We start from the raw sequence: 23,680 nt of genomic DNA, 5'->3' as shown, positions 1-23,680 counted from the left end.
CTGTTGGGGTGGGGTGAGAAGACCCTTCTGACTGATTTTCATTTGCAATAAAGCCAACGCAGCAGCCTGAAGCATCACGTCGGTTTAATACTGAGCACTGGGTCCTCCCGCGGGATCCGGCTCCGCACCTTCCCTGGGTAAGTTGACGCCGTCCTGCAGATGCAGGGTCCGTGTCCAGCAGGATTTGACCCCAATGGCCATAACGCTGACGGTCCCCGTTGGTCCCATGCGGTTGCCTCTGGCTGGGACTTGCGCTGCAGCAATATGGAAGGGCTGGGGCGGGGGGCTTGGTCTCGCTGCTCCCCTTCCTCCGGAGCGAGCAGCCACTGCCCGTGGTGGATGGACCGTCCTCTTCCTCTGCCCCAGCCCTGGCTTGCGGAGCCCCCGCAGCTGCTGGAGAGCAGCCTGGGTGGTGGGAGCACGGCCCCGGGAGCAGCACTTGGCCGGCACAGCTGCCTGCCCTGCTGGGGTCCCCGCGTTGCTCCGAGGGGTGGTTTGTCATCTGTCCAACCCAATGGGTGCCGGGGCACAGACCCCCATGCTGGATGTACGGACGGGGTGTTTGGGGGTGCCTGGTGGTGTCCCGCAGGCTCCCACGGGCACGCTGTGCCCTGCTCCTGTGGTGGAGCCAGGGAAAGCCGGGATTTCTGTCTTCAGGGCTAGCGGGAGGTGACGCTGGTGGCCCGGAGACCGTGTCCTTCCGGCTGCTCCGTGAGGTGGAGGCACTGGTTTGATGGCAGGTGTATTTGGGTGAAGGCTGCTCGCTCGCAAGCATCCCCCGGTTCGGGTTTGTGGTTCTCCGCGTGACCTTGTCCCGCAAGCTGGGCTTTGCTGCGGGCTTTCTGTCCAAACTGCGCGTGTAGAGGCGGCGGCTGCGGCTGTCGAAAGCTGGAAACGGGAGGATTTAGCAGGGTGGTGCTCGCAACGTGCACCGTCCTCACGTTCCCAGGGAGGCTGGGAACTGGCGTCAGCACCAGAGCACGTTGCACAGAGCAGCTCTGCAGCCCCCGGGGTGGGGGCTTGGCCCGCCCTTCCCACTGGGATCCGCTGGAGCTGGGTGGGATGGAGGGGCTGCGCTCGGCCAAGGCCGGTCGGGCTGCGGGATCTGCTGTGGCCACGGAGCAAACGCACCGTGCCTGGGCAGCCACAGCATCGCTGCCTCCAGGGCCAACAGATCTGCTGCTTTGCGGTCCAGGTTGGGTTTGCTGGGTCTGGTTGCTCTGGGAGTCCGAGGCAGGGCGACTGCTAATTACTGACGTTCCTAAAGCCGGAGCTGGAGGCGCTGGGGGTGGTCTGGATGGCGAGCGGTGCTGGGCCTGCTCCGGTGCTGTGGTCGTGGTCCAGCGTTGTGACCGGGCGTTGCTCCTCTTCTCCTGCCGACACCCTTTGGCACTGGGGAGTGCACACAGGTGTTCCCAGAGAGTCTCCTGGAAATAGCTGGAGTGAATTCAGCTGATGCTTGGCCAGAGACAAAAGCTTTAAAACCCTGGGTAAGGAATTTGAGACACCACCAAAATTTGCTGAGAAACACCTACCAAATGGGAGGGAGCCAGGCTGCTTCTGTGTGAATAAACAGCTCCCGTCTCCATCTGTCCTGTGCAGACTCCGTGCCAGATGCTCTAGCAAGGCAGCCGGCGTCTGCGGAGATGGGTCCTCGGCAGATTCTCGTGTCGGTACGAAAACCCACAGCGTTGTCCCTGCCGCTTTCAAAGGCGTTTCTCGGAGGTTCGCACATACGTAGCGTTAGAGCACAACAGTTGCTCCAGTCTGCCTCGCTGGGGACCTGGGAGAAAACGCGCTGCAGATGCGTGTGTCGTTGCTGTGCGGAGCGAGGAGGTGGAGGGGACGGGCTGGGGACGGTGGCCAGGCATGCTCCTGGGTAGGCTTGGTTACATGAAGCACTGAAACACGTCTTTAAATTCCAAGGGACCTCTCCGAGAGTTGCGTGCCTGCGGACGGGAGCTGGGCTGAGCTTCAGAGGGCTGGGAAGCGGCTGAGCTGATGGCTCCAGGCTGCGCCCCAGGCAGGGCATGTGCGGCACCGCAGCGTGGTTCGGCGTCTGTCGGTCAGGCCTGGATGCTCAGTTAAGAACGGTCACGCACCCTCCCTGCGGAGCTGGGGGGGGCGAAGGGACCCCCCCCCCCGGCTGCAGCGGCTCAGACCTGGCCGTCGCTCAGGGACTAAGTCAGCAGCTCGGCAGGGAGGATGCCCCCGCGACCCGGCTCCGGATGGGTGGCATGTGGGATTTCAGATGGGCTCGAGCGTGTCCTCGGCGTGGCTAACCTGAGAGCCTGGCTGGGGCGTGGAGCAGCGCCTGCGGTGCCCGTGGTGCCTGTGCCGGGAGCACGGGGCTCCTGCGCTTCCCTCCTTGCGCCAGCCCTTCCGAACGCTTCCCGGAGCCCTGAGCACGTCCCGTCCCGGCAGGACCCGCGGGGCTGACGCTGCAGCGCCGGAGCGGCCGTGCTCGCTGCAGAGGTGGGGGCTCCTCTGCCAGAAAGGGGGGACTGACAAAGCGCTGTGGTGGGGGACGGCCCCGCTCTGGAGCTGCAGACCGAGCATCTGGGGATGCCATTCACCGGCAAAGCCCACCCTGCCGCTGGCCGTGCCCGTCACCTCGGGTAAGGTCATGTCATTCTATACAGACCTGGGGGCCCTGCCACTCTGCCCAAAGCAAATCCCCTTAATTGAGTGTCTAATTAATACCCAAAAATACAGCCCACAGCTGCTGCTGGAATCTGCCCTGCAGCAAAGGTAAGGCAGGAGCCGCAGCGGCGCGGCCCCATAACCTTGGGAAGGTGCCCCAGGAGCATCGTGCGGGTGCCCCGTGCGCCGGCGTGCCGGGGCGGCTCGTTCCTCGCCGGGGAGCTCCGCTGGTGCCGAGGCTGCGGCTGCGCCGCTCGTCTGCCCTCTCCCTGCACGTGGTGCGTGAGCTTTTGTGATCATCTGAGGTTCAGGCAAACTGAAGCTGACGGTGCCTTTGTCCCCGTGCCGCGTGACTGCTGTCCTTTCTCCCCTCCGTAGCCGAGGGACAGCGAGCCGCGCCGCTGCAGCTTGTCCCTTCCGCGGCAAGCGCTGGGTTTCCTCCTTCTGCCGGCTGCAGGCGCGTGCCCGCTCCTCGCAGGGTGCCTGAACGACGATGATGCTCTCGGAGGTTTTCAGCCCTTTTCCTGCTCACGGGGGTCTGCTTACTTCAGTGGCAGAACCGGGAGGGAAAGGTCCTGCCCTCTCCGCAGGGTCCCGTCTCGGTTGGGGTTTCTGGGCGCTCTCTCCTGTCTGTGCCTGGTTTACCCCTGGACTGCAGACCCAGCCCAGAAATATGTGTAATCCGCAAATTTGGGCTCAAGGACGTGCCAAAGCAGCTTGGGGTATCGCATCCTTACTGTGCCGGTGGGCAGCAGGTGCTGCAGGCAGTGGCCGTCCCCAGGAGCCTGTGTCCCCCACCCGGCACCCCCGGGCCGCGCACCCGCCCGGCACAGGAGCTTCTCCCCGGGGTGCGGATCCCTTGGCCGCGGGGCCACGCAGCAGCAGCAGCAGCAGCAGCAGCAGCAGCAGCAGCAGCAGCCAGGTTGCAGTGGCGTTGGTTGAGCTGCAAACTCCCTTTATTCGGTTACCGTTGGTGGGGGCAGAGGTGTTCACCCGTCCGCTTGTTCCTCCCAGTGGTAAATGTAATAGAGGTTTTTAAGGCTAGTGCAATCAGTGCAAAACGTACCGACAAAGGCGAGTGGAAACCCTTGCAGTCCAGCCCCAAATGCCTTTGTTGCAACTGCTGCTCTCGCGCAGCGTCGTGGCTGCGTGTGCGGGCTGGGGGGGTTCCCGGGGGTGGCTCCCCGGGTGCCGGCCCTTCCGTCTCAGATTATTTGATGCAGAAATACTGGTTTATGCCTCGGAAGGTTAATTATGCATCGTTCACCCATTTCTGCTTGCTTTTGCTCCCTCCCTCATAGCTGTTGCTGTAATTTTATTTATTTATTTTTAAACAGTTTCACAGATTTCCCTTCTGGGCGACTCTGGAATTAACTCGATCAATGCACGCCTGATGAAGCAAAATGTAATTTTTCCCCGGAGTCAGGCCTGACTCAGGGATGGCTCCGGTGCCGCTGAAGAGCCGCCCATGTGCGCTCGCCCAGAAAGAGGTCGTTGTCGCCCGCAGGGCCCACGCGGCGAGCGCTCGCTGCTCAAATTCAGAAAAATCTTTCAAACTTTGAATTTCAGATTTGTATCTCGGCTCCTGCAGCAGCCTGGTTTTTGCCGGCGGAGGGCTGGGTGGAGAGCAAAAAGCAAAGCGCTGCGGGAGGGCAGCACCAGCACCCGCTGTCGGACCGGGGTCCTCATCCTGCACAGCCGGTGTTGGGGTGCAGGGGGGCTGGAGAGGGGCGAGTGCCTCGGCGCTGTCCCAGAGCGGCACCGGTGATTACAGCTCCCGGTCAGTGTTTCTGCTGCGGGACCACCCGAGCCCCTCGGGCACTGGCCACTTTTGTCCTCCTGCGAGGCACTGCTGCCGTTCTAATGCTGCACCCGGGCAGCCCGGTGCCACCACCGCCTTTGAGGTGAAGAAGAACCCAGAAATTAAAAAAAAAAAAGAAAAAAAGAAAAAGGAACATTGGCTTTGTCCTTGGTCCAGGCGGAGGGACAGGGCTGCCGAGGTGGGCTGGAGGAGGGAGAAGGTGCGAAGCCGTGCGAGATGCGAATGGGCTTTTCTGGCTCACGACGTTTTGAAACCTTTTCTTATTTATTGTATTTTATTCATCTGTTTGTTTATTTTGACTTTTCACCTCTCCTCGCTCTCAGAGCTGTGCGTGGGTGCAGGAGCCCAGCCCGGGCCCTCCATGGGTCAGAGGATGCTTTCCCGGCGGGGGGATGGATGAATCCGAGTGGAAAACCTCTGCCCTCGGGCTGCTGAGCGGGGCGGCGAGCTGGGACCGGGAGTGGGCTGGAGACAGATCCCCTCTGTTTGGCCTTCCTTCCTTCCCAGGGGTGTTTTCTTTTTAAACAGAAAATTATTAATAACTCCAGGCTATTTTTAAATCGCAGGCTGGAGCTCACGGTTAGTTTGCAGGGGACGATGCGAGGCAGGCGGCAGCGCCTGGCCGGGGAGCAGGCAGCTCTAGCGCAGGAGCTGGTGGGTTTTGGGGGGGGGGGAACCTGTCCCCACGGGTTTCCACCCAAAATACTGGTGGAGGGGCAGAGCTGGGGCACTTATGTGGCTTGGATGGGCTCAGGGGCACCCAAAATTCAACATTTTTGCAAAGCTGCGGTGGGGGCTGCTCAGCCCTCTGCCCCCCACCCGGGGCTCGCAGGGGTGCTTGGGGCCAGGGTGCTCCTTTGGCTGCTGCTGGCAGCCAAAAAAGCACCGGCCCCGGTACGGAGGAGCCCTCGTGGTGCCAGCGTGGGAGAGCCCGGGGCCGCGTGGGATCCCGGGGCGCAGCCCGGGGAAGGGGCTGTTTCCCCAGAGGAGGTTTTGACGCCTTTTGGAGGGTTCAAAGTGAACTCCTGCGCGTGTCAACGCTCTGACGCGAAGACGGCTGCATTTGGCTTTGAAGCGGGGTGCTGGTTTTGAGCCCGAAAGGCAGAGGGATGCCCAGGGCCGCCCTGGGCTGGGACCTTTCGCTGAGGAGGGTCCGGAGCCCGCGGCAGATGGCCCCACGTGCCGTGGCCCCCCCGCTGCGAGCAGGGGCCACCAACGCTAACGCTGCTCTTTCCCCTCTGCCTGCCCAGGTCCCTCCGGACACAGCAGCCCCCTCTTAGCGTCGTTGCCTATCCCCGGCCGTCCCCTTCATCCCCCCTTGGACATCAAGCACTTTCTGACCTTCAGGCTCAACGGGACGTCACCGCTCAACCTCTTCCCCAACTTCAACACGGTGAGTCCCCGGGGGCGGGTGGACGTCGGCTGCCGGACCCCTCCTTCCCCCGCAGCAGTCCCTCTTCTGCACGGCACCACTCCTCAAACCCCACCAGATGATTTCTGGCTTAATTACCGGGGTCTTTGGCTGCTGGATGCTAGTGCAACACACCCGCCCTGCCCTTAGCTCGGAGCGGTTCCTGCCCAGCCATCGCCCTTAGATACCAGAATGAAAAAGATGGTTCATTTTAACCAGGATCAATGGGATTTTGCTCCTGGAATTAATAGTAATAAAGTAGCTCCGGCGAGCAGTTCATTAGTTGAAAAATAAAGACAGAAAAGGAAAGAAAGAGAGAGAAGGCGTATGAAGATAGAAGGAACACGGCTGGTGCTGCGTGGCTGCGGGTGTCGGGCGAGCCTGCTGGCTGCGGGGCTTCTCCCATCGCCTGGGTGGGCTCAAGGTCCCCCAGCTTGACCCACCAGACCGAGTGCTTGGGTTATGCAGCGAAACGTGTCTCTCTAGAGGCTCTGTTACACATCTAAATTGTGGCCAAAGACATGCGATGGCGTCTCGGGCGGTAAATGGTGTTTTCCCTGCTCGGTGCTGCTCTCCCAGGCTGATCTCAGCCCGGCTGGGGTCTCCGTCCACCCGCCCCGTGCCGCTCACGGATGGGAGGGATGGGATCCGCTCCAGGAGCCCCTCCTTTGCCTTGCTTTGGGTGCCTGCCCTGGTGTTTCAGCTGCCTGGGATTCCCCTGGGACCCGGCTCCTGGCATCGCTGAGGAGCAGCTTCTGCTCTGCCGAGGGGCAGCGGCGGTGGGGAGCGGGACCCGGGGCTGCTCCCCACCTCTCCCCCCGCAGAGGCAGGGCGGATGTTTCTGGGTTCAGTAAATGCCTGGTTTTTTTCCCTCGTGAGCCTGGAAACGGGACTTTCCTGAGCTCCCTCCCCGCTCGCTCGCTGGCCTTTTGTAAGCGGCTTTGAGATTAAACGTGCTCGGAAAGTGCAAATTATCGCTGAGATCTTCAAAGACGGCCGTAGAAATTAAGTGCAGGATTCCTGTTGCTGTTGAATGGGATTCAGACGTCTAACTCCTTTAAGCTCTTTTGAAATCCCAGCTCTAGCCTGTCTCTCCCCTGTGCTAACAAGCAGAAACACAGGAGAGGAGGATTTTTTTGATGCTATTAAGGTTGCTGCTCTTTGTCTGGGCTCCTTTTTTTAGTCGCTGGAGTCAGTAGCTAACTTGAACCAGACCCTGTTGTTTGTTCTGCTTGGCTCCCGCGTGCCCCTGCCTTGGCACGTGTTCTCCAGAGTTGTGTTGCTTTAAAAAAAAAGAAAAAAAATTGTGGAAAATTAATCTCTTGCACTTGCTGGAGCAAGCACTTGCGCTGCTTCTGTGCTCGGTGAGGGCTCCTCTGCCCCGGAGGTTGTTGGACACAGGGATGGAGATGCTGGGGGAGGCTGTCCCGGCTGTACGGGCACCTTGAATTAATTGCTCTGATCTCAGACCCGAGTCCGGCGCGTGATGTTAGCTGAGCAAAGCCAGGCCTGATCATCCGGGGGTGGGAGTTACCCCTTCGGGATGCGTTTGTGCTGGAGAGGCGGCTGAGGCTGGGGGTGCGAGGGCTCAGCGTCGTGCCCGCGCAGGCGGCTTCGCAGGGAGCCGGAGCGGAGTCCCCGTCCTCGCAGGATGCAGGGCTCGGGCATCGCTGCGCCCCGGAGCCGGGCTGGCAGCTCCTCGTTTTGCTGCCCAAGTAACCGTGAGGCCAGGTCAGAGACTCCACCTGGCAGCTGAGCCTCAGGGGTAATCTGGGAGGGTGGGAGGGGGCATCAGTCAGGGGATTTTACTTTTTGAGAGCGCTGCCGTATCTGAGTTGCTATAAAAAGAAATCAGGTTTGCCTTTGCTTACCCAGCGTTGCTGGTGATGCTGTGCAGGATTCGGCATTGCCCTGCAGAGCAGGAGCTGTTTGCAACTGCTTAGCAGAACACGTTGCACTTTGAGCAGGTCACAAGGCTCTCATGAACCCAGCAGATGTTTTACTCTGGAGCGAGCGAAACCTTTCCAAGCTGAGCTCTCCTGCCACTTAAAGCAACAACAACAGGGGGGAAAAAAATCCTAACGCAACGCGGAAGGCGCGTTTCATGCTCGAAAGGCCCTTTCCAGTTCTTGGGATGTTGCAAATCCCCAGGAGCCGGCAGCGCTTTGCAAAACCACAGTAGGAAACGCAATCCGAACTGATGCTGCATCCCTGTGAATTCCCGTTTCTGACCTCAGTGGCCGGCCGAGCGCTCAGCGCAGGGATCTCTATTTATATCGGTAGGAACATCCAGGGATAAATAAAGTAATGTGAGTCAATAAGAATTGACTGTAAAGCTGAGATCTTTATTCTCCAAGTGCGCGGTGCCGACCTCTGCTGTCGGATCGGTTCTGCTGGAATCTGCCAGGAAGAGCCTCAACCCAGCCGGCTGCGGGCACCGGTACGTCCTGCTGTGGCACAGACCCGCACCGGCCCCCGGGGGAGAGCTGGGGGGTCTGTAATGGTTCCTTTTCCCATCTGAAATAGCAATGAGTGCATACGTTAGGGCGAAGTTGCCGGTACGTTTGTGCTTTCATTCAGAGAGAAGCACGGGGGCTCTCAGGTGGCATCCAAGTGTCGGAGCTGCTCGGTGCTGCATGCCACGGGGAGCCGGGCTGGGCTTCCAGCAAAGCGTGCTGCGAACGCCACGCTCGCCAAGCGTGCTCGATGGAGCAACGAGCGGCTGCGGCAAGGGGTCGCCCGGCCTCCGCCGACGCGGCGCGGACGGCACGCGTGCCCCCGGGCACGCTCCCACGGGGCTGGGCGCCTGAAGGCTTTTCAGGACGCAGTGCTTGCGTTTGCTTTGGGACAGCGGGAGCGGTGATGGTCCCCGGCTGCACCAGCCTTGGCCGGGATGCGCGAGGCTGCGGCGAGGAGCCAGGTTTCGGGTGCGTCGGCCAGCCCGGCCCCGGGGAGCTCGCGGCTCCTGCGCCTGCCTGGGGCGGTCGCAGGCAGCACGGGCGCTTGGATGGACACAGCTCCTCGCCGTGCTGCGGGGCCGAGCAACGGGGGCTTGGCAGAAGCACGGGGGGTGTAACGGCCCAGGTTGGTGCCATCGCGCCCGGGAGGATGAGGGGCCCTTTGCTGGGGCCGCTCCACGCTGCCGCCCTGGAGTCGACGCTCAAGCGCGGCCCCGGCGCCGCTGGCTTCGCTGGCAGGTTCATGTTCATGCCAGGCTGGTCCCTGGCTGCTTTTGCATCCTCGTGCCAGCGTCTCCCTTTCCTCTGCATCCTCCTCCGCCCCCCTGCCCTGCTCCCGCCGCGGTGCTCGGGGCAGATGAGCCTGCGGCAGTCAGCAGGGCTGGGGGGGAGCCGCAGCCGGGCCCCGGCAGCTGACGCTGCTGTCAAGGTTAGAGCTGTTTTTCTTTTCTTTGCGTGGAAAAGGCGGGCGTTTCTCTTGAAAACAAGTGCCGGCCCCGCTTCTGCCCGCAGACTGGCAGCGCAGGGATGCTGCCTGTAGCACGTTGCAATGTTTGTCGTCAGGGGTGGAGCAGCATCTTTGCCATCTGTAGCTTCCTCCGGGTCTCCGCCGAACCCCGAATGCCTCTTCATTTATATGCCAGATAAGTGAGTAAAATTTCATAGCAAACAGGCGCTTCATTAATCACCTGCTTTTACCATTCTGCTCACTCCTGGAAAGGAATTTGGGGTCTTGATAATGGCTCTGTTGTCCAGGCATGTGCCTCGAAGACTGATGCACCTGTCTCAGCAGCGAAATAGCTTTGCAGAGAAATACGATCGCCTGAAAACCCACGGCTCTACTGACAGCAGGACTCAGATAAGATAATCTTCCTGTGCCACAGGGTAGGGGAACAATACTTGCATTATAGATTATAGCCACGCTCAAACAAAGAGGTTATTCTTATTTTTCCCTCTTTAATAAATACATTTTGTTTAAAACAATTATGGCTTTTCGAACAAGTTTGCTGCCTGGGCTGAGGAATGACGCCGAGCCCTGGGGAGAGACAGACGAGCCAAGGGCTGTCATCAGCCTGCGCGCATCTGCCTCGCCCGCAGCCCCCGCGCGCTGCCCCGCCGTGAACGGGCTCGTGGAAAGGCGCAGCTCGTGGCAGATAACCGGAGCTCTTCTGTCTCCACGCACGCGCCCGGTGAGACGCCGGGGGCTGCGCAGGCTTGCGAGTCGTCAGCCTCGTAATTCGATTAGAGCAGGCAAAGCGCCCACCTGAGCGGGAGCGGGGCAGCCCGGAGCGGCTTTGCACGGGCGCCGTGCCTCGGGCAAGCTGCGCCCATGGCTGCGGGCACCGTTGTCGCTCCTGCCCCGGCCCCTGCGTGGGCTGTGCAGTGTCCCGTGGGCAAGCAGCGGGCACGCGTAGCTCCGCTCGCGCCTTCGGCTTTGCACAGGGACGTTTCAGCTCCCTGATGAAGAGCACGTGGAGGATCAATGGCCGGTTGCTCGTTTTGATCGCCTCTGCTCCCTGTTTTGGTGGTTTCTGCTCCTGCTAAGTGTCTCGAAATGCTGCCCTGGCATTGGTTGAGTGGTTGAGTCCCCATCCCTGGAGGTATTTAAAAGACGTGTAGATGTGGTGCTTAGGGACATGGTTTAGAGGTGGACTTGGCAGTGCTTGGTCAACGGTTGGACTTGATGATCTTAAAGGTCTTTTCCAACCTAAACGATTCTGTGATTGGGAGGTTGAGGGCAGCAACTGGGAGCTCCAGGAGAAACCGATAATTTGCCACCGATGACACCGGTGTCTGTGGTGGGGGGCGAGGGGACAGGGGGACATGCAGGGGAGCACGGCGGGGCTGGGGAGGACAAGGTCCACGGTCTGTGCCCTGCAGCAGCCTTGTCCCCACTGTGGGACCACAGCAGGCGTTTGGAGCCTGCAGGTTTGGTTTTTTCAGGGATGCTTGAAAAAGGACAAGAACAGGCGTCGATGCAGCACGCGTTGCCCCATGCCGGGGGTGCCTCTGTGGCAGACGGGGCTCCTCTGCCGCCCCAGACACTCGCTCCTTCCAGACACCACGCACAAGCTCTGCCGGCGTTTGCAGCGGCGAGCGCGGCGAGCGCAGGGGGATCGCTGGGGCACGGTGCCGCGCCAGGGCGGCCGTCACGGCGTGGCACCCAGCCGCCTTCTGCCTTCCCTTCCCTTCCAGATGGACCCGGTGCAGAAGGCGGTGATCAGCCACACCTTCGGCGTGCCCGCCCCGCTCAAGAAGAAGCAGTTCATCTCCTGCAACATCTGCCATCTGCGCTTCAACTCTGCGGTAAGCGGGGCTGGCGAGCGCAGGGCCGGGTGGGCGAGTGGGGTGAGTGGGGCCGGCGCCAGCGCCTGCGGCTGAGCAGCAGCATCCCACGGTGGGGCACGGCGCGGGCGCCCATCGCGCAGGCGGCAGCTCCTCGGAGCTCTGCCCTCCCTCGCCCCGGCTGATGTTTCCACTGACATCTCCCTGCTCGCGGACCCAGGCGCTCCCGAGGCTGCCGTGTCCTCCATTTGCCATGCTGGCTTTTTCTGCTCCGCGTCGTTTTGTCGGGGTCTGTTCCCTGCTGCCTTGGTCTCGGTGTTTGCACTTAAGCTGCTTTATCAGCCCCTGCAATTCATATCTGGTCCTTGGGAGCTGAATATAATCTTCCCCGCCTTGGCTTCCCAGAGCTCTGGGGTGGCAGATGTATTTTTTTTACTCCAGCCTTTTATTCTAAGTAAATCAACCGCCTTGTAGAGGGGAGGAAGGAAACATTCACTGATCCCCGCAGTAATGAATCGCGCACAGCTGATCTTTTGCAGGGAAAACTGATAAAAAGGTTTGAAAGGGAATTCTCGCTCAAAGCTGGCGGGAGAGGGACGGGGGTTTGCAGGCAGCGGGGCTGGGAGTGCAGCGGCCAGAAGCCTCCTCCGCACGGGCGGCAGCTCGGAGCCCTTGGCCTGGGCTGGCCCCGCTCGCGCCGGCACAAGTCCATCCGCTCCTCTGTGCCGCTGCCGCACGGCGTGCGGGGCAGAGGTGGAGGCAGGAGCCTCCGGTGCGGAGCCCAGCCCGGGCACACGCGTTACCTCTAGAGCTGCCAGCCTGGCAGCATCCCCTGGCCTCCGCCGTCCCTTCCTGGGGGAGCGAGGCAGCGCTGAGCCCCCGTACCCATGGGAGGACGGCGCCGAGAGAAGTCTCATCCGCCGGAGCTGCCTGCGCGCTTGGTGTCTGGCAGCGCGAGCTGCCGGGAGCTGCTCTCGCCTCCCCCGGGGGCCCGGGCGCTGCGCCCTGGCCAGGCTGGCTCTGCCTCCTGTGCAGGTGACGTCCCAGTCTGGCTGAGCTGCATCAGCAGAGCCCGGGGCTGGGTGCTGCTCTGCCAGCAAAAGTCAGCATTTCTGGGCTTAATTATTCCGCTCCGCAACCAAGCGGCTCGGGGAAAAGCACCGCTTTCCCGTTCCAAGCTGCATCCCGGCTGGAAGAGCGGTGCCGGGAGAGTCGGTCTCACTGCGCGCCGCCGCTCGCCCCTCCTCTGCCCGTCCCTGCCCGTGTCCCCCCCCGAGGTCGCGGACCCTCGCACGCCACCCATGTTTCCGCGCAGAGCGGCAGCGGTGCCGGCTGACCTACTTAGGCTGCAGCCCAGCCCCGTCCCAACCCCGTTATCTGGGGGAAGCTCATTGGATTTGCTAATGAGACCCCGCGCTCGGGTGAGCCTTTCCCTTTCCCACGTACCCGGCCGTCGCTGCGCAGCCCCGGACACGGTTCCCAGCCCTCGGAAAGCCGCGGGGGGAGGGAAGGGATGCTTCTTCCTACCGAGTGCGGGAAGCCTCGGCTGGCCCCTAAAAACGCCGCACAAATTAATCCATGCTGCTGAGCGGTGCAGTGTCTTAATTCACATTAGATTTAGTTTCCATAAATTGCTAAACTGTAGTTGTTTTGGGGGACAATGTGGCATTGTCCCCGCCTGCAGAGTACACAAATGTTCGGGTGATTTTCTTTTGTGTATGTTTTTATCAGTTCGGTGCAGGCATGAACCCATCAACGCGCACTTCATTATTCAGCTTTTGCTGGGAGAAAGGAGGCCGTGAATGTAAATTGCATGTTAGACACCCATTAGGTTACAATGGGAGACGTGTCCTTCCCACCAACGTACTTTTTTATTTTATTTTTACAGCTAGCAATTCATTGTACATTTCTGAAGTCATGAATTTTGCCTGAAAGCTGCTTTTAAAAGTGACTTGATGCATTTAATCAGAGCAGGGTCCTTATCTCGGCTGTGCAATGCGGTGATGTCTTAGCAAAGCGATACCTCAGCCTGAATACATTTGTGCGCGGAGCAATCTGGTGGGAGGAGGAAAGCGGCTTTGCGCTACCCCCAGCCAAAAATACCACCTCCAAGGTGGCCCTGGGGATGAATGTCACCAGGGGAGGTGGCTGTGCTGGAAACGTGTCCGAGCAGCCGCGGCCCAGGGCTGACCCCTTCACCCGTCCTCCCTGTGTCCTTCTGTCTGTCCGGCCACCGCACCAACGCGGCCGTCCCCGTCTCTCCCTCCCCAGAACCAGGCAGAAGCCCACTACAAGGGCCACAAGCACGCGCGGAGGCTGAAAGCCATCGAGGCCATGAAGAACAAGCAGAAGGCGGCGGGGGCTGCGGCGGTGGCCGCCGGCCGGGACGGCACAGCCGACTTCACCCCCAGCCCCGAGGGCAGCGGGGAGCCCGGCAGCACAGGTACGCGGGCAGGGGCGCGCGGGAGGGTCCCGTGCCGGCAGCCCGTGGCAGCGGTGTGAGCGACCTGGCCGGTTCCTGGGAGCGCAGCGGCATTTGCGTTCGCAGCCCTGCCGCGGCTGCAGCATCCTGAAGAGCCCGATGAAATCCCGACCCATGGCATCCTCGTGTCTGAGCATCCCGCCGCGGTCCGCTGCTGCTCGGGCTGAGGAGGGCTGCGATTAGTGCGGCATAAACGCCGTGGCCAGCGTTAATAAATGAGCTTTTGTGCTCCGCTGGCATCCCCGGTGTGCGGGGCTGGGGCAGCGTCACGGGGAAGGGGTGGAAATCCAGCCCAGGAGCCTGGGCAGCTCACGTCCCTGGGGGAACCTGGCTCCTGTGCGTCCCTGCAGCTGCCAGGGGAAACGGGTGTTTCTCCCCGATTTGGTGCCTCTGGGAGATGTTTTGAACGGCTGCAGGAGAGGAGGCGTTCGCTGCCCGTGCCCTGATGAAGGCTCGCACAGGCCCGGGGCTCTGCCCCGCCGCAGGGACAGGGCTCGTAGGAGCCAGATCCCCCCGGAGCCGAGGCAGCGCCGGAGCTCCCCCGGGCTTTTGTGCTGAGCCCGGCTGCCACGAGCCACAGAAAAAAGCAGGAATGGGAGAGACCTGGGGAAGAGCCATCCTCAGCAGGGATGAACGTGAGCAGACAGTGCCTGAGATGCTCTCAGGGAGGACAGGGCTGCTCTCCGAAATACAGAAAACCCGTCCAAGCACAGAGAACTTTCCCTTTCTGCCCATTTCTTTCTTTCCCCCCCCCCTTTCTTTTCCCTCCCGCCAGCTCAAGCCAACGGCCTGCGGGAGCCGGAGGGTGAGTGCAGCAGCCTGGGGCTGACGCCCAGCGCCGAGGAGTCGCCTGCGGAGCTGCCGGGCAGCGTCGCCCCGCTGGGCTCCCCGCCGGCCTCGGAGCTGTCGGAGGGCACCTCGGACGCCGCCAGCATGGCCTCCTTGGCCGCGCAGGCAGCCGAGGCGCAGGCGGCCGAGTCGGGCAGCAGCGTCAGCTCGGCCCCCGAGAGCGAGAAGGAGGGGAAGAAGAGCAAACAGCACCTGTACTGTCCCACCTGCAAAGTGACCGTCAACTCCCTCTCCCAGCTGGAGGCTCACAACACCGGTAAGGGCATCGCCCGCGCCGGGAGCGGGGGGACGGGCCCCTCGCAGCTCCGTCCCGGGCTCCGTGCAAAGCCCCGCCATGCCCCATCACCAAGCAGCCTTGCAGGGAAACGGCGAGCATTAATGAACGTTGCTTTAATTAAAAAGGATTAATTAAGGTGTCTTGCAAAGATAAGCGGCGGTGTTTTACCTGTGCTGCAGCTTATGGAGTGAATTTTAGCAAGTAAATGCTCTCTTATTGTTCACGTCTCTTAATTAAAGACATTTTCAGACACATTTAATCAAGGGATTGGAGGCTACTTTATATTCCATTGCAGCTTGGCTTTAAGCTGATAGCAACCTGAGTCCCGGTGCCTCTTTCAGACCCGGGATAATCCTTCCAAAAGCAGCTTGGTGGTTTGGGCTCGCGGTTGTTTTGAGAAGTCCCTCGGGAATCTAAGGAGCTTCGGAGCCCAGCAGCAAGCGAGGGCTCAGCGGCTGCGCAGGGCAGCCCCTCGGGGCAGGCAGGCGTCTGGGGCTGGCGAGGGGCGGCCGGACCCCCCCGGGGCAGCGGCCGGACCCCCCCGGGGCAGCAGCCGGACCCCCCCGGGGCGGCGGCAGCCGCGGTGCAGGGGATCCCCGGCGGGGTCTGCGGGCCCCGCGGCGCCAGCTCCCGGCTCGCCCCTTTCTCTGTAGGGTGCTAAACAAGGACGGGCACCCCGGTTTTAAAGGGAAGGGCTTTCTCTCCCTCAGAGAAGAACTGGGAACCAGTTCCCCCAGCCCCAGCTGCCTGCTGGGGCGGCAGCAGCAGCCGGGCACAGGGGTCGGCTCAGGCCACCGCTGCGGCTGAGCTGCAAATGTGTCCTTTTGCTTTTGTCAGCTCCAGTTACAAATTTAGGGGCTGATTTGGGGAAAAAGAACAAACAAACAAAATGTTTGCAGGCTCGCGTTCCTCCGTGGCTGTCACACGGACTCGGGCTCCTTGCTTAACGCCTTAAAAAATAGAATGAATTAGTGGTGGCTTAAATTACTTGCCCACCCCCACCCCGCCATCCCAGCGCTGGCAGGGGCAGGACAGAGCGCCCTGTCCCCAGGTGTGCGGGGATTTTGGGTTCCTCCTTCCCCGCCTCCTGTAACCCCGCTGAGCTATTCCTGGCTCTGCAGCCGGATCCCCTCTGACCTTGGGCACGGCTCAGACGCTGCAGCACGGCGGGCGACGCGTGCCCAGCTCTGCAGACTGTGCTAACGCCCGGGGACAGGCGGCAGGCTCCAGCACGTGCTTAAAATAGCAGTTTCTCCCAAGGTCTGGCACATGGAGAGAGGGGGGGGGGCGTCTTTGGGAAGCAGAGCATTTCTGCTCTGCCTGCGAAGTGCAGCTGGCCACAGGAGCTTGGCAGGGTTGGGGAATGGGCTGCCACGTCCCCGGTAAAAGTCCGGACTCGCAGGCAGCTCCCTGTCCCCGCGTGCTGCCGGCACAGGTTGGTGGGGGGACGGGGGTGCCACGGGAGGGAGGACGCACAGCGCTGTCGGGCAGGTTGCTTGGAGGGCATCCTTCCCGCTGCTGCTGCGGCGCTCGGCACGGCGCTGGGTTTGTTTGCAAAGTCGGCGTTTGCTGAGCGTGTCCCCTGTGCCGCCCAGGCGCCAAGCACAAGTCGATGCTGGAAGGTCACAGCACCCAGATGCGGCGAGGCCGAGGCAAGCTCCTCTCCCGGGCAGGGCACAAGTCCAAGCGGATCGGCAACAAGGGCAGCATCAACATCCAGAACAAGGCGTTTCACTGCCAAGTGTGCGAGATCTACGTGAACTCGGAGACCCAGCTCAAACAGGTGACGATGCCAGGCCTGGTGCGTACCTTTCCCCTGGGAACGCAGCGGCACCGGGCGCGGGCGTGCAGACCCCTCTGCACAGGCACCGGGGGCTTGCGGGGGGTGGGTACCTGATGGTTCCCTGTGAGAAGGTGATGGGCGTCCCCCACGGCCCTGAGCCGCGCGGTGCCGTGGGTCTGCCCTCGCTGTCCTGGCTCCGGGTGATCCGGCTGTTTTCCTCTCCCAGCACATGAGCAGCCGGAGGCACAAAGACAGGCTGGCGGGGAAGCCGCCCAAGCCCAAGTACAGCCCCTATAACAAGCTGCAGAAGAACGCTGCCCTCGCAGTGAGTATTCTCAAGGTATCTGTCTCCCTGCAAATTACCCACCTGGTTTCCTCTCCGAAACATCATTTGCTGTGGTAGCCATCTCTTGCAATAAGAGACACAAGGGCTGCTTTTCTTAAAGCCTCGGTTTCCATGATTGCATCTAACCTGCTCCCCTCGGGGAGGGCAGGCTGTAGTGGTGAGGAGGAGTTTCGCGTCTTTATTCATGGGAAGGAAAGCACGGGAATAACTTGTGAGTCCTCTGGCAGCGGCATTCACAACGGCAGCATTGGTGATTCTTCCACCTGTTTTGCGATTTCTGAATGGCAGAGCTGTGATGGTTGGGTGCTTGGGGCTGGCATGGCTCAGTTAAACCAAGCCGAAGCATTTTGTTTGCAGAGACGCGAGCCTCCCTGTCTAGTTTAGCAGAGAGTTTGGCCACAAATGTCATCCCAGGGCACCAGAGGAAAGCACTGATGCAGGGAACGGCCCAGCCATTGCAAAAGGCGGGGCAGGTCTCTGGGTTGGCGTGACGGGGCTGAGGACCTCCCTGGGAAGGTCGTCACGACTGGCGCATCCCTGCGTGCTCTGACCCGGAGCCGCCGCGGGAGAGGGGCTGTGGGATGGAGCACGTGTTGGGTCGGGGCCAGGGGCCGCGTTTCCTGCGGAGACGTGCTGAGAGCTCGGCTGGAAGCGAACGTGGGCAGGGGCTGACGCGGGGCTGCCCGTCTGGCCCAGGGAGCTGGGGCTGGGGGCTCTCCCGCAGCCGGGTGCCTCACGGTGTCTCCTCCTCCTCCCTCCCTGCAGTCCAAGCTGGCTTTGCAGAAGCACCTCACCAAAACCCTGGCGACCCGCTTCCTGCCGAGCCCGCTCACCGCGGCCACCGTCTGCGCCATGCCCGGCCCCCTCGCCCTGAGACCAGCCGCTGCCACCACCCTCTTCCAAGCCCCGATCCTCGGACCAGCCCTTTTCCGAACGCCGCCAGCCCACGTCCGCGCCACGCCAGGCCCCATCGTCTTTGCGCCCTACTAGAGCTGCTCGCCCGCCGAGGGTCCGTCCGCTGCGGACCGGGCTGTGCCACGGGGGCTGCACGGTGTGGGGCGACGCTCCTGGGCAGGCTGCTCTTCTGGCTGGTGGGAAACCATAGTTGTAGACGTCAACCCCGGCTTCTCCTTTGCTTCGAGCAGGCTCCTTCTGGAGCAAGATACCCCAGCAGAGCCCGGCCAGCCCCCGCCACTCCCCCTGCCCGTGCCGGCCCTGTGCTCGGCAGAGAAGCCCATCACACGGCTGCGCGGTGCAGGGGAGAGGACGGCGCCCGAGTCACTAGGACCCTCTTGTGTCTCGTGGGCAGGGGCTGCCTTGTCCTTGGCCTGCTGGTTTCTCGTTCATCACCCTCCCAGGTGATGGGACTGGAAGAAGAGGAGCTGGCTGGTCCTTGGGGAAGGAGCATCCCTCTGGCCAGCCGGTCCCTGCCAGCCCAGTGGGAAGGGAACTGCGAGGGGAGTCTCAGCCTCTCGTACTGGGAGAAGCGACCCCAGCACAAGCAGAAAGTTGGCGGTTCCCCTCTCGGGCCAGGCTGGCTGTGCCCTCGCCAGCCCCGCGCTTGCCCGTGCTGGCTGGGGGTTTCCGTGCTGCCCACCAGCCCCCTACGCCCCACAACCCCCTACATCCCACCAGCCAAAGAGCCCCCGCTGCGGCGGGCACCGGCCACACTGACTGTATCTTCACTCTGAGAGCAATAGCCGAAGCCCAGGGCCGGTGCCTCCTCCCTCCGAAAGCACACTGCCCCTGCCCTGGCCCCCGAGAAGCACACAACTTGGGCATGTGGCTGGAGACGGGCTCTGTTCCAGCCCAGCGAGGTCGGGCAAGCCGGGCCGACCGGTGCGGGCTCCCCGAGGAGGTGACTCGGCTCGGCACCCACTGTTTGCCTCTGTCCCACCCGCGGGGGACAGCCCTGCCCCTACCTCCCGGGAGATGCTGTGAGGCTGAGTGAATGTCCCTAAAGCACTTTCGGTTCTCCAGTGAAAGGCAATGCTGTTGCTCACCTGCCAGCCAGCTGCCGTGCCTGGCTGTCCAACCCCATCCCCGTTAGGAGCTTCCAGGGAGTTACGCATGACTCCCAAAAACAAAGGCATCCCCGGCAGCCCGGACAATCAGCTACGAAGGAGCAGGCAGCACCCACAGCCTACGCCCGGTGCTCTCCCTGTGATGCTCCCATCATAGCCTGCGGAAAGCCGGGCTCCGGAGGGACCCTGAAGCCGTAGCTCTGCTTTTCACTGTGCTCAGAAAGCCCAGCGATGACCTGGTCTGAAAACTGTAACCACGGCGCTCCGGGTTCCCAGCGCGCTGCTGTAAATAGAAATATGCAGGAAAGTTGCAACCCAAATGGACCTTACGCTGGAGTGACAACCCACCCCGATCTATGCAATCCAGGGGGAGCAGCTCGCCCGCCGCATTTGCTGTCTGCATTTTACTTTGGTGCTCATGCTGTCCGTACAGCCAGGAGCGGTGGTCGAAGCGGAAAAAAGAGCAACACAACACTTAGCTTTGTGCAGACGATTCCCTTCTCATCCCCTGGCCCAGGGTGCTGGCTCAGAGACCTCTGCTGTGGGCCACGTTCCCTCCCAGCCCTCGGAAAGAGGCAGGTTGGTTTGTGCACCTGGGAATCCACACGCACAAGCACACATATCTGACGCCTTGGCCATAAGCAACACCCGGATTTCAGGAGGATTTTGCCCAGTGCAATCCACCAATGCTCAGGGCGGGGTCCTGGCAACGGGAGGTGAATCGGAACCAGCCAACGGGTTACTCAGGCGGATGAAATGCTTCTGCTTCCCAGAGCTGGCGGAAAGAGCTGGAGCCTTGGGCAAGGGCAGGAAGCCCGCACAGAGGGAGCAGGGTGGCACGGAGCCATATGCCTGCGTCTGGAGGGCCCGTTTCTCGCACCGTGGGCAGCGCTGACCCGCAGTGCCGCTGCTGCACTCCTGCCGCAGAGGACAGGAGTGCGAGGGAGAACCCGGGTACAGATGCATCTGCTCAGGGCATCTCCCCTCCGCCCCAGGGAGGGAGCAAAGTGGAGAGAGGGCACCAGGAGAAGAGTGAGCTTGTATGGAAGGCTGGGGGTAGAGACAACCGAAAGGTCTTAGAGTGGTGGTGGGAGCTGTGGCTCGGAGAGCAGCTGAGGGAAGGAAGGCTCCCAGCAGCAATGGCTTTGACAGGGAGAGGGAGATGGTCCCACAGCCCAGGGGACGCGTGCAGCCTGGCCCCCGCATCCTGCAGGACTGGAGCCTGCGCTGGCTGGCGCCCGTGGGCGGCAGGAGGGAGACCGCTCCGACAGCATCGCAGTGCCGAGCAGCCCGTGGTCAGCCTGGCTCCAGCCTTCCCCCTGCTCATCTCACTGTGCTCTTCCCCAGGCCGCCTCGCCGGTCACTCCCAGCCCTGGCCACAGCAGAGAAGGGCAGCGTGTCCCCTCCTGTCCCCTCCTGCAACGTGCCCAACCAGCCTCAGGAGCATGGGGAGCCGGGAGCAGCCAGCTCTGGCCGTGCTCCAGCCTGCAGGAGCCGCTTGGCACTGGTGGGTTGTTCCCCTGCATTTTGTTCGAAAAAGCCTGTGCTGGAGCCAGCAGTGGCTGCTCCTGTCACCCCTCCACCAGTGGAGTCCTAATACACTCCTACACTTGGCACTTTAACCCCTTGAAAGCCATTCCTTCTGATAACAATAATACTGCAACAAGCTGCGTAAGAACGTGCTCCCTCTATCGCATTCCCCTGCCTCCAGAAACCCTCCCTGCTCCCGTGCTATCCAAAGCATTTACTGCCTTTGACTTAGCATATGCTGTACTAGGTAGTAGGGCATAGTCCATAGCGCTCAATAACGTGTGCCCCTCTGTAAATAACCTTGGAGTGATGTGAACAGTTTGATTCAAAAAAAAAAACCCACACCCAAACAAAAAAAAAAAAACACCCTACAAAAATGGAATAAACAGACTCTAGGGACTTGGCCAGTACCCCTCCTGTAATGTTCATTGTATATTTTTTTGATGTACTATAACTGTTGGGGAAAAAAAAAAAAGGAAAATATTTTGATAATCGAATCTCATCGCTTTATTGTGTTACTCAGTAAATAAAAGGAACAAGTATAAACAAGCCAGGGCTTTCTCGTCATTCTTTTTTTTTCCCCTAGATCCAGACTAGCTGAAGGGAACACGTGTCGCTGGGACACCTTTCCCTTGTCTTGTGGTGGTTCTGAGAGGAGAGTCAGCACCGTGACAGATGGGCAGCGAGAGCTGTCACAGCCCTAAGCATCAGGGTGTGCAGGCTAAGCACAGTCCCAGCTTCTCCAAGGTCATGACTGAGTTGGCACTCAGGAAGAGGAGGGCTGCAGTGTAGAGGATGTGGACACCCTGCCCTCAATTACAGCATCTTGCCCTCCTCTGCGCCGTGCCTTCACTGGGGCAGGATGACTGAGTATTTCTGCACGTAAAGGAGCAGCAGGCGCTGCCAGGTAAGGGGCAATCTGCTGGGGAACACTGCAGCACCACAGAGCCGGCTGGGGTAGGACAAGGGAGAGCTGCTCTAGCAGCAGCTGGGCTGGAGGCAGAGCCAACAAATGGGCTCTTCGCACATGGTATCAGTAAATATAAAACAGAGCAGCTCGAGAGGGAGGGAATTGTTTCCTCTGGTGCAGCTGCGCTCAGCCGTGGAGCTGATCCCCACCTGCTGGCCAGTCCCATGTTGTGCCTCCCCTCTAGCAGCCTACAGCCCTCGGGTCTGCCAGCCGGCGCCCCGAGAGCAGCGGGACAACTTGGTGAATCCTGGCTTTCCTGTAGCACCTCCAACATCTGCAGGGGCTGGGCAGTGAAAAGAGCAGAACCTGTCCCAGTGCAGGGAGATGGCTCACCTCTCTCATCCTCAAAGACCATCCCCAGCCCTGGGATGCCTGTTCCTCGTGCCACCGTGCTTCCCGCAGGCTCCGCAACACCAAAGAGGCTCAGCAGGAGGTATGTGCAAGGGAAGTAGGGAGGTGAGGGAGAAGAGGTGGCAAGGGAAGAGAAGGAAGAACAAGGTTCAGCCATCCACGGATCCACTGCCCTTGTTCTTGCGACTCAGGGGAAAAGCAGACTTGCTTTGCGGCTGTGTCATCTTACTGGCCAGGTAGATGAACGGCTCGATCAGCGTACGCCGGTCAGCCACAGACACCTCCCACAGCTTCACCTTCTCACCCTTGGCCCAGTGCTGGGCTGCGTCATGATCCACCCGGCGCTGCTCCTGCAGGTCGCACTTGTTGCCCAAAACCACGATGGTGACCTGTTCAAAAAAGGGTGAGAAGAATCCCTGAAGGTACCAAATGCAAAGCTGAACGGTGCTGCCTGGCTCTGCCCTGAAGGCCCTTGGTGCCAGCCCCAGTCCTGCAGCTCATTCCCCCTCCAGGCCAAGGCACATTGCCCAGTGCTCCCTTCTGGCAGCTTCCCCTCCTGTTCGGGTATGTGTGTCTCAAACCAGCCCCAAAGAGGAAGGGCCTGTTGAGCACTTGTATGCTCAGAAAGCATCCCAGGACAGCAGCCAGTTACAACTCAGAGTCTTACAGAACAGGGACCCCTGTCACCATCTCGTGACATGCCAGAGAAAAGGAGACTCCCTGGGTGAGAACTTGAACAAGGGGAGCAAATCCCACTCTGCAGCCCCTTTCCCCTGGGGTACTTACCTCCTTCTTGTCTTTGGACTTGTCAATCTCCTTCTTGAGGAGCTCCACCCGCTTGAAGGACTCCTTGCTGTCAGTGCTATAGACCAGCACGTAGCCGTCCGTGCAGGAGAAGCAGTGCTTGGGAAGCTCCAGGCCGTCGCGCAGGCCCCGCGTGTCGTAGAAGCGTACCTGCTCGCGCACCCCCCGGTCTGTCTCAATGGAGCCCACGTAAATGTCCTCCTGGGTCTCGATCATCTCAGAGCCTGCCAGAGAGGTGGGCAGGGGAGACATGGGGACCGTGGCCGGGGTCTTGGCCCTGGCACAACCCGCAGAACTGTCCTGGGGCAGGACGGCGAGGCTTTCCTCCACCCCCACCGCTGGCGTGTTTAGGGGGTCTCCGGGTACAGCCTGGCCCAAGGGACCCAGGCCCCTGTCAGGCTCCCTCCCCGTCCCCCACGGACTCACCAACCACATGGTTCCCGTACAGAAGCTGCTCCAGGATGGACGTTTTCCCAACGGAGGCCTGGCCGCACACAACCACCTTGCAGCTCTTCCCCATGCTGCCTCACCGAGGGCCGCTGCAGGAATCCGCCTGCGAAACACGGCTGTCGGGGGAGGGCTGCGGGCCGCCGGTGCTGCTCGGTGCCTGCACCCACGGGCCAGGCCGGGCGGGGACAAGGGCCTGAGGGGACGCCGGAGGCCCAGCCCGCAGCTGCCGGCCCATGGGCGGGGGACGCGGCTGATGCCTACAGCCGGCCCGGGCCTCAGAGGCGAAGCGTGACCGGAGGGCGGACCGGAGGGCAGCCTGCGGGACCGCCCCCGCTGGGCCGCCCGGGGCAGCGCTGCGGCCGGGCCGGGCTGGGCCGAGCCGAGGGGCCGGCGGGGCCTCCCCTGCGCGGCGGCGGAAGGGGCGCGGCAGGCCCACAGCGCCCCCTGCGGGCGGGAGGACCGGGGCCTGCCGAGACCCCCGGGCCGCGGTGACGGCGGGTGAGGGGCCCCGCTCGGTGCCCGGTGCCCGGTGTCCCCGCCCCGGTGCCCCCGCCGGCCGGCCGCCCGGGCCCGCCCCCAGCCTCCCCATGGCGGGCGGACCCCGAGGCCGCCCCGCCCCGGCCGAGCGCCGCTCTTGCCGGCTCGCGCGCCGCCGTCGTTGTCAGCTGAAGCCCCGCCCCTTCCGGCGCCGCCCC

At 61.8% G+C, this 23,680-nt stretch overlaps 2 protein-coding genes across 4 annotated transcripts; one reads left to right on the top strand and one right to left on the bottom strand.

The window, feature by feature from the left end:
* Nucleotides 1–1,869: 1,869 nt before the first annotated feature.
* ZNF385C (zinc finger protein 385C) lies at nucleotides 1,870–17,846 on the top strand. The gene is made up of 8 exons (XM_075723023.1): nucleotides 1,870–1,879; nucleotides 5,716–5,858; nucleotides 11,030–11,140; nucleotides 13,391–13,562; nucleotides 14,377–14,706; nucleotides 16,323–16,510; nucleotides 16,737–16,850; nucleotides 17,622–17,846. Exons 1-8 carry the CDS (start codon nucleotides 1,870–1,872, stop codon nucleotides 17,844–17,846), a joined length of 1,293 nt encoding a protein of 430 aa, XP_075579138.1.
* Nucleotides 17,847–20,899: 3,053 nt separating this feature from the next.
* NKIRAS2 (NFKB inhibitor interacting Ras like 2) lies at nucleotides 20,900–23,139 on the bottom strand. Of its 3 annotated transcripts, XM_075722737.1 has the most exons (4): nucleotides 22,962–23,139; nucleotides 22,682–22,759; nucleotides 22,518–22,584; nucleotides 21,986–22,120 (listed from the first exon to the last, which is right to left on the bottom strand). In XM_075722737.1, exons 1-4 carry the CDS (start codon nucleotides 23,053–23,055, stop codon nucleotides 22,024–22,026), a joined length of 336 nt encoding a protein of 111 aa, XP_075578852.1. In that variant the 5' UTR covers nucleotides 23,056–23,139; the 3' UTR covers nucleotides 21,986–22,023. The 3 variants fall into 3 exon arrangements, with proteins under 3 accessions (XP_009486366.2, XP_009486367.2, XP_075578852.1); XM_009488091.2 differs by having other exon boundaries at nucleotides 20,900–22,120; nucleotides 22,518–22,759; XM_009488092.2 differs by lacking the exon at nucleotides 22,518–22,584 and having other exon boundaries at nucleotides 20,900–22,120; nucleotides 22,686–22,759.
* Nucleotides 23,140–23,680: the final 541 nt, after the last annotated feature.

Source organism: Pelecanus crispus, chromosome 18, assembly GCF_030463565.1.
Source record: "Pelecanus crispus isolate bPelCri1 chromosome 18, bPelCri1.pri, whole genome shotgun sequence".
Taxonomy (NCBI): Eukaryota; Metazoa; Chordata; class Aves; order Pelecaniformes; family Pelecanidae; genus Pelecanus; species Pelecanus crispus.
The sequence above is the reverse complement of the archived record's forward strand: the minus strand, read 5'-3'. Positions and strand labels throughout refer to the sequence as shown.